This window comes from Urocitellus parryii, chromosome 4 (genome assembly GCF_045843805.1).
Source record: "Urocitellus parryii isolate mUroPar1 chromosome 4, mUroPar1.hap1, whole genome shotgun sequence".
NCBI lineage: Eukaryota > Metazoa > Chordata > Mammalia > Rodentia > Sciuridae > Urocitellus > Urocitellus parryii.
In genome coordinates, this window is record NC_135534.1 from 199968770 (window position 1) to 199981410 (window position 12641).

Here is a 12641-nt window from a genome sequence, read left to right on the forward strand (position 1 = left end):
TGGACTGATTGGGGGAAGTGGAATGATAGTATCAGATTGGAAAAGCAGTAAGGGAACCATTGACTTTTTTTTTTTTTTTTTTTAAACAGTGGAGTACCATAATAGAATGTATGCTTTTGAGTATTTTATCAGGAAGAAATGAAGAGATTAGGCAAATGAACAAAGCTGGAAAGTTATTAATAGTGGCTTAAATTAAAAACTAAAAGGAAGAAATAAATTAGAGAACAACTGTAAAAAATTCCAGGACTTGGTAACTAAGAACATTGCATTGAGGGAGAGAATTGTCAAGACAATTCCTTAATGTTACGCCAGAGTGCAAAGAGAGGATTATTTGTGGGAAAAAAAAAAATGTATTTGATTTTGGACATATTGCAGATAAAAATCTGCAAGGGCATGTAGTTGAAAGGAAGATGTAAGCCTCAACAGGCAAAACTGTAAATGAAAGAGGGAGCTTAGCGTGAGATTGGGGCTGAAGACCACAGCATAGCAATTATTTGTGTAGAGGGAATAATTGATACCATATTATTCTTTCTTCTCTCTGGGTATCTTAACTGTTGTTGTTGGTTTTTTTTTTTTAAGATATTTTTAGTTGTCAGTGGACTTTATTTATTTTTATGCGGTGCTGAGAATCGAGCCCAGTTCTTCAGGTATGTGAGGCAAGTGCTCTACTACTGAGCCACAACCCCAACCCCATTTTCACTGTTTTGCATATGCATAGCCTTAATGTATTTGAATAATGCATGACAGTATTGTATCCAGAGAGCTGTTGTGTGCCTTAGAACTTTGCAGTAATAGTAAGAGAGGACGCTTCAGGATACAGAGGAGCCCAGCCTCAAGTAGTGCACTGGCTCTTGGGACTACTATTTCAGTTGCAAGGGCAGAAGGTGAACAGTTAAATACCTTGTATGTCATAGGTGTTTGTAAGTCCTTTGAGTTTGAGTGCACTTTTTATTTCCCAAAAACCTCGTGAAGTGGGGGGAGTATTGTCCTGATCTTACAGATGTTGAAACAGAGGCTGAGAGAGGCTGAGTAAAATCAGAACAGAGATGTTCCTTCAATTATTGATCTTTTTACTGTGCCATACTTTGCCATGTTTTCCAGTAAGACCTGTTGGATGTTGCTGTCAGGCTTATGCTCAAATAGTTTTTTCTACTTAACTGCTTTCATGTAGTAAGCACAGTATTTTAGATTTGAAATGTTATTCATTGAATTCTGATGGAGTGAACTTTTTCCTGGAATCAGAAAGCCACATGTATAAAATGAATAAAATTAAAGTTGGATCACCTATGTCTCTACCCAGGTGTGCATACCTCCTAGAATACTTACAAATGTCAGCATTATTTTCTTTTACTCTACTGGGTATGGGGAACTTTGTTTAGAAAGATGAATTAAAAGTTAAAAGAGGGCTGTTGTTGTAGCCGAGGGTTGGTAGAGTGCTCACCTAATGTGTGTGAGGCACTAGGTTTAATTCTCAGCACTGCAGGTAGATACGTAGGTAGGTAGGTAGATAAAATAAAGGTCCATCAACAACTAAAAAACAGTTTTAAAAAAGGTTCAAAGATATCTGGAGGAAAAGATATTAAAATTACACCATTTCCATAGCATCCAACTTAACTGAAAATTGTCATTTATGACATTACCAGAAGAACCACAGTATAACTCCAGTTTATATTGTTTTAAATAGGCAGAAACAAGATTTTTTGTGTATCATGATACAAACACTGATTTGCACCATGAAACTTCCTGTAATTTTCAAGCCTAGGTGGAAATAGAACATTTACTTATTCATTTTTTGTATATTTGTGTACTGCTTCTCAGTAAACTAGAAGCAAGAAATGGTATCTCAGAACTAAAGGATAGTATTGAATATGGGAACAGTGTAAATTTTCTTCTGTGTGTGTGTGTGTGTGCTTTTTGTAATATCAGATTGGGGAACATTTTCTTTATTTTTATCTTGAAAAACTGATTTTAAAGTTTCTTAAAACTGGTGAATATCCAGTGAATCATGAGAGAGAAAATGCTGAATGTTTAACTGTTCAGCTAGAACTTCTCATGCAGCTGAATTATGATTTCTCACTTACCATGTACAGTTAACACACTTCTTCTTTAATATTCTTTGTTCCTTGGAAAAATGCTAAAAGAAAATAGGAATTTCCCATTGTTGCCTTTGTGGAAATGTATTCATATCTAATTCCTGACTCACTGCCCTGGCTACTACCCATTTTCCTTGCTTTTCTGCTTAAGAGAGGGATTCCAGACAGACGAGGAAACAGCTTTTAAATGCTGCACTGCGGGTGTACTAAGCCATTCCCCCAAGGTGCAGTCTGGAAATCCAGGAGCACCTCTCTGGCAATGCATTCTAATGAGTTGCTAAAGATGCCAGAGCATGTGCATGCATTTTCTTTCCCCTCCCCCTTTCTTCCTTTTTCCAAGCCCCCTCTTCTCCCTGTTTCCCCTCCTTCTCCTTTATCCCCTCCCTCTGTGTCTCAGTTCTGCAGTACACAGGAGGGAAGCACACTCCTGCATTGCAAGGCTTTCTCTTAAGGATGTATTGTGGCTTTTGTTTGGATTGCAGCGTGCAGACTTACAGGTAACACTGAAATTGAGTTAAACAGTTATATTCTATTAAATTGTTTTCAGATGTAAAATATTACATTGGGTTTCATGGAAAAAATAAGTTAATCTTGGCTAATTTTACTAGTGATTGTAATGAAATGTTTTCAGAATTACCATAAGCAGATTCTATAAACAACTCAAATGAAAGAAAATGGGGGTAGATCGATCTGTGATTGCTTTTGTTTTATGTTGATCTTGAAAGCTTGGTGTGGTGTTGCTTCTCTTTAGAGTGTTAACTGTGGGGTGTTATCGATTGTAGCCATGATAGTGATATCAGAAGGGGTGGAGTGGGAAGGGTGACAGCAGCCCAGGCTAGCTAGGTTCTTCGATTTAGGGCACTGGATGCAAATGTAAATTGCTTTCTCCTTTTCTTCTATCAGCTGTTCAGAGGAGACTCATTACAACTCCTGCTGAAGCTCCTAATCTTCCTCCCTTCTTCTAGTCCTTTTCTCTACCCTAACTTGGCCTGAAGACATTGTCCCCAAAATTTACCTTTCTCCCTTGGTGCTATATGTATGGTGAACTTGGCACTATGGCCTCGTCTGGGACTGGCCAGACGACGGTTCTTGGCTCTCCCTATTCCAAGAAGGATTTAAAGGGAAATTGCACTGCAGGCAATGCATCAGAGCAGCAGCATCGGGAGCTTGGGGACTGAGGCTCTTCTGGCATTATTATACACATGCACAGCTGACCGCAATGACAGCAGCTGCTCCTTTGAACTGTTGGCAGCAGCCAAGCGGCAGCATGAAGTGAGAGATCACTCCTGAGCTCAAGATGAACTCCACCTTGGATGGTAATCAGAGCAGCCACCCTTTTTGTCTCTTGGCATTTGACTACTTGGAAACTGTCAGTTTTTGCCTTTTGGAAGTGCTGATTATTGTTTTTCTAACAGTATTGATTATTTCTGGCAACATCATTGTGATTTTTGTATTTCACTGTGCACCTTTGTTGAACCATCACACTACAAGTTATTTTATCCAGACAATGGCATATGCTGACCTCCTGGTGGGGGTAAGCTGCTTGGTCCCTTCTTTATCACTCCTTCACTATTCCCTACCATTAGAGGAGTCCTTGACTTGCCAGATATTTGGCTTTGCAGTATCAGTTCTGAAGAGTGTCTCTATGGCTTCTCTGGCCTGTATCAGCATTGATAGATACATTGCCATCACTAAGCCTTTAACGTATAATACCCTGGTTACACCCTGGAGACTACGCCTGTGTATTTTCCTGATTTGGCTATACTCCACCCTCATCTTCCTGCCTTCCTTTTTCCACTGGGGCAAACCTGGATATCATGGAGATGTCTTTCAGTGGTGTGCGGAGTCCTGGCACACAGACCCATACTTCACCTTGTTCATCGTGATAATGTTATATGCCCCAGCAGCCCTCATTGTCTGCTTCACATATTTCAACATCTTCCGCATCTGCCAACAGCATACAAAGGAAATCAGCGAAAGGCAAGCCCGCTTCAGCAGCCAGAGTGGGGAGACTGGGGAAGAACAGGCCTGTCCTGATAAGCGTTATGCCATGGTCCTGTTCCGCATCACTAGTGTATTTTATGTCCTCTGGTTGCCCTATATTATCTACTTCTTGTTGGAGAGTTCCACTGGCCACAGCAACCGCTTCGTATCCTTCTTGACCACCTGGCTTGCTATTAGTAACAGTTTCTGCAATTGTGTCATTTATAGTCTCTCCAACAGTGTCTTCCAAAGAGGACTTAAACGCCTATCAGGGGCTGTGTGTACTTGTGCAAGTCAGACCACTGACAAGGACCCTTATACAGTTAGGAGCAAAGGCCCCCTTAATAATGGATGTCATGTCTGAAATGGCTCAGTCACTAGTTCACTAAGAAATCGGGGACAGAATAATTTGACTAAGCAATAGCACACAAGTAATCTATCCAAATATCTTTTTTTTTAAGTTTGCATGAAATTTTTTCCTAAATGTGATTTTGAATCAGAAGAATCAGGATCATGAGGATAAATTTCTCTTGTTCCAGTTTTTGAAATGTCATGGAAATGACTACATTTCTCAGATTTAAAGGAATAAAGCCATACCTAACACCTCTCTCCAGCTGGCGTGACTGAACCTGGGTGTGAAAAAGCGTCAGCATTTTAAAAGTCATCATTCTCTTGTCACTTTTCTAGATTCTTTCCAGCATTTGGACTTCCTGTGCAATTGATATCTTTCAACAGGGAATGTTAAAACATACTGATAAATTAACAGAGATTTTTTTTAAAACACTGCAAGTTTCAACACTGTCATTTAGACAGCCAAATGTTTTGCATTATATTCTCTTGAGAGAACTCTTAATGGGGTGAATAATGTGAACAATTAAACATTACTTTTAAAATTTTGCAATGAACCACAGAAGTAAAAGTGCAACAAACTCATAGTTTATGAAACACTGAGCTACTTTTTTTGTGCTATACTTCACAGAGATTTTGATACATGTGCATATAAGTAATTGATGCAATATTTTTGCCCAGGTGTTTGTGTATATTGAGAATATTTGAATTGAGTTAGATTTCTCATTCATGACAAAATGTATTTCAGTGAGCTAAAATTAATTGCAAGCAGTTGATAACGGTGAAAATATATAAAAATGTGACTTTAGTGTTTTTTGTTCTTTTTTATCCAAAGACTTTTGAAATATTAGAACAGCAAGCAGAAGAGTGCCATAGGTAATCAAGTCAGAATATATTATTGGCTGGAGGTAGGGCTCAGTGGTAGAATAACATGGTCAGTATATGCAAAGCCCTGAGTTCAGTATCCTGCCCAGGGAGTGGGGTAAATATGTATGTGTACACGCACTGTAATATACTCATTTTTTAAAATGGAGTCAATTGACATGTTTTCTTCATGGTTAAATAGAATCAACTAATACAGTAAAAAACTAATTTTGGAAAGCATTCTTTCAGTGTTAAAGAATCCATGTTGAGTGAAGGAAGGGGAGATTCTGGTTAATCTGAATCTCTTTTATTGCTTTTTTTTTTTTTACTGGAGAAAAAAATCTTTTGGCATACAGTTTTTTCTTTAAGTCTTTTTTTCATTTTTGTTTTTCCAACACACTGGCAAAATCTGTAGGATTTTATTATCATTTTCTAGAATTATTATCAGAATGGTATGTGTTTGTGTATAGTATCATGTTTTGTTCTTAAAAATGATTATCTTTAAAGCAAGAAGTTTACTTTTCTAAAAGGAGAGAAGGATTTCTGGCAGCTCTAGGCATAAAATATTTCCTCCACTTTTCTGCCTGTTTTAGTTTTTAGAAATCTTCAGATGACTTATTTGATCTCTGCCTTTGGCTAAATGTTGGTATCTTAATGCAGCAATGGTGTTCAGGGAGATGGAAGATAGAAGAAACCCAAGGGACGTGGTCTAAAGTGGATTTCTGAATCCAAGAAAGGACATGGATATTTATAGAACAGGCAGATATGTTTTAGTTTTCCATCCTGATGTTAGAAATCTCTTGCCCTTTTAAAATAAAAACCAACATTTGTTTGATTTTAGGTTCAGTTAAAATCAGTTTGATTTTAACCTCAAATGTCTTCTCTTTAAACTTTTTTATTTTAAGTGACTATTATATAAACATTCAAGCATCAGATTTTCAGTTCTTCTCAAAAGCTTACTGGCTCTTTATATTTAGTGTTAGCAGATTCGATTCTAAGCTGTTTCAGAATTTAGAACTCATACTGAAATTGCAAGTTAGGTTAGAAATGACTTTGTTGAATTGCTGTTTCAAGTGGAAAACCTTTACTGCTGGATTCTGAAAAATAGTTTTTATCATACATATTTCATATTTGTTAAAATGGTACAGATGTAAAAAAAATTACCTTTTTTCATATCTGCTAGAGAGTGTAACCTATTCAGATTTGCAGTTTGCTTATGAATTTTTTGTTCAGTAAATATGGGAATCTTAAAGACATAGAAAATTGATGTTAAATCAATGGATTTTACTTTCTTAAGATCAAAGGAGCTGGGCCTTTTTAAGTTTTTGCTCTGATAGGGGTTCATTTTGTAAAAAGAAAATAATACCTATTTAAATTTTTTGGTAATGGCTAACCAATGTGGTTTTGTTTGTTTGCTTGTTTTGGTACTGGGGGCTGAACCAAGGGTGGTTAACCACTGAGCCACATCTCTAGCCCTTTATATATTTTATTTAGAGAGAGGGTCTCACTAAGTTGCTTAAGGCTTCTCTAAGTTGTTGAGGCTGACTTTGAACCTGCTATCTTCCTGCCTCAGCTTCCAAGTTGCAGGGATTACAGGCATGTGCCAGTAGGCCTGGCCAATCTGTTTTTTTGTTTGTTTGTTTTTTTTAAATGATTGCAAAGACAGTTCTTTTAATAAGATCTTTTTAAAGTAGATATTTTCATTGTTTTCCTAGTTCCAAATTTGGATTTTATTAGACAGTGTTTTTAACCATTAGAATATCTGTTAATATCTGAGTCCAACAAAAGTGGAAGCAAAGTAGATCAGTAATTTTTAAGAAAAATAAAAAGTGTCCTCCCCCACCTGATGCTTTTTTAATAGCAGTTTTCTTTCCAGTTTATCTTGTCTTCAGGGAAACCTAAGATTTCTTCCAGGTATCAGCTCTTTTATTCTCACATTAATTTTCTGTACTGCCATTTGTTCATTTTGGTTTTTGTTTTGTTTATGTGCATGTATTGGGTGAGGGGGGACAATAGGTTCATAGTTCCAGTCTTCAGTGGTGCGATTACTTTCTGCATGATACATTGGTAGTTTATCAATGCAGCATTTAATAACATTTAGTTTAAATACCAAACCAACTAGTTCAGAATGAGAAAACAGTATATTTTTAGACTCAAATACTTTGAATAGCTCATTTAACTTAATATGGTATAAGACTAGTATCAGAGGACTTATTTAGAGATTATATCAGAGGAATACTGTTAGAGATTGTATTGGAAATTATTTCATAGTAAATTTTAAAATAAGATTATACTGTTTTATTTGTAAATGAGTTATATGTTTTAATGCAGTGATTTCAATGAAGATATGTTTTTTCCTTATAGACATAAAAAGCAATTATAAGTGAACTAGTGCTCCACTTTAGTAAGAACATTATCTTATACCAGAATGGATAATTGAATTTTTAAATTTATTCTTTTATTTTTTATAGTGGGGTTAATTTTATTTATTTATTTATTTATTGAGTTGTAGATGGACACAATACCTTTATTTTATTTATTTTTATGTGGTGCTGAGGATCGAACCCAGTCCCTTGCGCATGCCAGGCTAGCGCTCTACTGCTGAGCCACAGTCCCAGCCCAATAGTGGGGTTCATTTTGACATAATCATAAATGCATGTAACATGGCTTGCGCATTCTCATTCAGTCCACAGAACCTCCCTTTCCCTCTCCTCCTTCCCCCTTGATTCCCTTCCTCTACTCTACTGGTCTTCCATCTATTTATTATTTTTTACATTGGTCCATTATAGTTAATACATAAAAATGAAATTCATTATGATGTACTCATAGATGCAATATAGGATAAGTTGATCAATTTTGTTCTGCATTTGCTCCCTTTACTCATTCCTCCTCCCTTCCCCTGGATCTACTCCACTGTTCTACTTTTTGTTTTCCTGATATCCTCCTCTCTCCCCACCTTTTTTTCCTGTAATTTCTCTCTAGCTTCCATGACTATTTGAATTTTTCATGATCCTGTTGACTCTTACCCAGAATTCTATATGGGTAAGAGTTTTGGAAAAGGTTTACTTTAAGCCTTATTGCTTGATAAATTCTTTTTTAAGTCTTTTATAATGACTTTTCATTTGTACTTGAATAATGTATCTCATTATTTCAAAAATTGGGAAAACTTGAATTTTCATACCACAAATGCATTGTCTATCTCTTTGAAATTGAAAATTCAAGTGACACAGGCTTCCAGATGGTAGAATGATTTTGGAAAGAGTTTACTCAGCTTTTTAGGTTTATTTGAAAATTTTACACAGTGACTTTGTAGAAAATATCTTAATTTCATTGACTTTGTGTTTCTGTATCATAACAGATTTGTGAAATAAATTATTGACAAACCAGAATTTATTGTTATATGAGCAGATTTTGGAAGGCTTAAGGATGGGAGAAGTGTGGTACTGTGACCTTTTTAAAAAGTGTTCATAAGTCATTTTGTGATTTTATTTTTGCATAATTTGTCTATTTCAGGTTGAGGAAAACTAAATATTTATTAAATGCATATTGTAAGTATTTTCCAGATCCTAGAAATACTGTAGATTCTTCTTATGGCTATAAATGAGTCATTTGACCTTTCATAGTTTAAGTGACACGGGGCATCATGATAGGATTAAAAAGTTTAATTTGAAGATCTGTTTGTCTTACTGTTTAGTTCATTAAGCTTAGTAAGAAAGCACTTAATTTCTTCCTGAAAAGAAACTAATGGTCTTTTAATACCTTATAGGATTACTTACTTAGAAGATTAAATTCAGATAATGAATATAAAAGTACTTTGAAAGTTGTAAAGTGATTTGCAGATAAAACTGATTACTGCTATTTGTATCTGCCATGCTTTTACAAGTAAGGACATAATAGCTATATGTCATGATGACCTTTCCCCATTAAAATCTTTGAAGCTCAATGGTAAATCATACTCCATGCTATTTAGCAATTTCCAGACCTGAAAAAAGAAACAAAAATAAAATTCTCATCTTTTAAAAATGATAGTAGCCTTAAATTCAACATATTGTTACTAGACTCCTCATCCAGAGACCTGACGGCAAACCGGGGTTCCAACAAACCAGGTTCAGTCACTATAAACACCAAACAGAAAGGGTAATGATGAAAAGCAGGAAAACAAATGTGAATCAGTATGGCTCTATGGGGAAGGCAAGTGAGATCCAGCATCTCAGCCCTGACTTCTAGGCGCTGATAAGGGCTTTAGGTTCAAATCAAAGAAGAATTGGGACAGGGCAGATTAATGCATAATTAAGCAGTCTTGGTCAGATGGTGGTCCGGTTATCATTCTCTCAGTTCTGGTTCTGTGAGTGGCTCCAGAGAAGTTCTTTGTCACTTGAGGGGAGCAATTTCCAACTGTTGCTCAGGATGTTTACTTCTCAGACCTGTGTTCCTGGAAGAAGGCAATGACTTGAGACTTTTAGGCACCATTCCAATAGTCTGATGCAGCAAAAGCTGACAGTCAGATGTTCTTGCAAGTCTTGTCTTGGTCTTGATGGGTTAGGTAAATTTGGAGCTAATAAACCTTGTATTACTGATTTTTAAATGAACATTCCTTAGATGATTAGCATGTCTATGTGCAGAGCTGAGCAAGAATCTGAAGACAAATACAAAATGAAGACAGATGCCAAGCTTAATCCTGCTTTAATTACCCATTGGTCACTAGCAGGCCTAAGTAAAGAGTCAGTGCTTTTAGCAAAAGTGGTATCTCTAAGTTACTGTTAAACACAGTACTATGCAAGAGCAGTGGCTTTTAGGGAAAGTTTAAGAAGCAGTCCAGAAGTACTTATCCAGTAAACTCTGCTGTGTGCCAGGCAGTATCGATTGCCTCAGAGAGGGATGTAAAGAAGTGCCATTGTTTTCTTGTAGAACTTTATACTCTCCAGATGTTTTATGTGGGAAAATTCTATGATTATCTGTCTCCCAAGAAGCCTCACAGAGTGACTTTATCTGGTGGAATTCATCAAAGCCTCCTGTTGGGACACAAAGTAGGTCCTGATTCTTAGGGTGAGTTCACATGGTGCTGACATGTAAAATCATTATGTCACTTTATTATTTCAAAATTAGAAATAAATGCTAGCAATAGGGAGCATTCTTTCCATGATGGTGGATCTTTTTGGGAAGCCAAACCATATGCAGATGAGGAGAAAATCTCAGAACGTGATTCTGTAATGTGTTACTGGTATCAGACTAAGGCCAAAGACCAGTCTCTACATTTAGGAAAACCTTATCATTTGGATCATGTTAAAAGTTGAAATCATCTTTGTTTCCAGTAATGATCAACCTGCTTTCTAATTGACATACTATTTTTTAAATTCAGTTACTTCTTTTGTCACATTTTATTCAAATTCCTTGGAACTCTGAGTAGTCTTGCTAACCTGCAACTCATTCTTTTCTCTTTAACTCGTTATGCCCTATCATCTTATATAGAACTTGTGACTTAATGGATTAAGATTATTTTATATCACATGTATTATCTTTTACCATAAAACATACTCATTTTATGTTTGATAATTATTCAAAGGGCAGACTTATTAATCTCTTTATGTTTAGGAGAACAGCTCATTTTGGTTTTCATGTAGTGCCTACTTAGAAAAGTAAGATATATGAAAATATCCACAAAAATTAGGTAAGTCACATAATTAGGGTTGAGACATTAAATATATAGAATGTCAGATCGTGTCTAGCAAAGGGAGGATATAGGAGCAGTTAAATGGAAAGGACCTTAGAATAATCATTTAGTTTCATTCTGTCATTGTGTAGACAGGAAACCAGCCCAGTGGGCACACATCTGTTTATGATAAAACTCAGACTTCTGCTTCTAATTCATTGCCTTTTTCTAGTATACCATGTTACTTTTGCAGAGGAGTTGGAATTTGGCTTCACTCAGCTATGCCCTGGGATATGCACAAGTAGGTGTATGTGTATAGTTCTAGGCATAGGTAGCATAAACAACAAAATAAATGTTTCCTGAGGCTCATTATTGTTTCAAGAGATTTTCATAAACCTTATCAAATTAAATCTACCAACACTGTATAAGCTAGTGACTATTAGTGGTCCCATTGTATAGATAAGGAAACTGAGATTCAGAGTCACATAGCTTGTAAGCAAAAGATATGGAATTTTAATCCAGGTCTTTCTGATTCTAAAGCCTAAATTCTTACCTCAGTAATTCTCACAGGAACCTCCTAAGTAGTTATTTTTAATTTTCCTGATTTATGTGTGAGGAAACAGGCTTAGAGAGGGTAAGATTCTTCCAAGGTTACACAAATAGTAAGGGAGTGTTAAGATTCAAATCCAATTATTTGACTCTAAGGTCTGTGTATTTTAGCAATGGATAAGCCAACTCATGAGCTTTGAAATATAAACTTCCTGCTAAAATATGGCAGATTGAATGTGCATATTTATATCTGTTAACTCCACCATAAGAATAGAACACCAAAGGTATAATGCATATGGCAGATGACTAATGCCAGTAAAATTTTGAAATATAGAAACCCAGTGGACAAGTGGTAACTGACTCCACATAATCAGGAAAGCTGAATCCTGAAGTCAAGACGTGGGGAAGGGCCAAAAAAAAAAATGAAGAAGAAGAAAAAAAGCATGCTTATTTGTCCATGGAACCCAGTAACTAATTTGGAATTAGATTCTTAGGATGCCCCTTCAAGCATAGGGTAGTATGAAACTGAAGACAGAATTGATAGAATTTTATATAACGTTTAGACACCATTACCCTACACCTGTGCCCCACCTACCCTGATTCTCATCCTAAGCTGGCACAAATAAGCAACTGATTTTTACCATCCCAGCAAAACACAGGAGAAATTGAACCAGACACTCCAGATGCCAGTCATAGCTGAAGATAGCACAAAGATATCTTGTTGAAAACCTCATTAAGATAAAAATTTTTATGAGAAGCCAGGCGCAATGGTGCACACCTATAATCTCAGTGATTTGAAGGACTGATATAGGAGAATTAGGAGAAAATTTGAAGTCAGCTTCAAATTAGAGAAACCCCATCTCAAAATAAAAAGGATAGGGGATGTAACTCAGTGGTAAAATGTCCCAGAGTTCAATCCCCACCCCCACTCCCATCCCCAATGGTTAAGTCTATGTGTGAAATAATTACTTCCTGTCCAACTACACTCTCACACTTAAAGAAAAAAGGCAAATGAGTTTTAGCAGAAGAAAAAAGAAACCAGGGAGGAAACCTGGGCTAGAACATAACATACTGCTGAAGTAGGAAATGAAGGCACACTAGCACTAACCACCTATGGCTCATTATAGAGAAGTTTCCTATTCATCATTTCATTT

General features: G+C 36.3%; 2 protein-coding genes across 7 annotated transcripts in view; both read left to right on the forward strand.

Annotated features, from left to right (window-relative positions):
• Positions 1 to 12641, forward strand: part of Rabgap1 (RAB GTPase activating protein 1) — a 163706-nt gene that overhangs the window by 93611 nt on the left and 57454 nt on the right. The gene's annotated exons all lie outside the window — the stretch shown is intronic.
• On the forward strand, positions 3391 to 4528 carry Gpr21 (G protein-coupled receptor 21). The gene has a single exon (XM_026386305.2). The coding sequence runs from the start codon at positions 3391 to 3393 to the stop codon at positions 4438 to 4440; it is 1050 nt and encodes a 349-aa protein (XP_026242090.1). The 3' UTR covers positions 4441 to 4528.

What these genes read in the sequence shown, in the direction of transcription:
- Gpr21 (XM_026386305.2), top strand. Translation starts at nt 3,391, where the DNA reads ATGAACTCCACCTTGGATGGTAATCAGAGCAGCCACCCTTTTTGTCTC.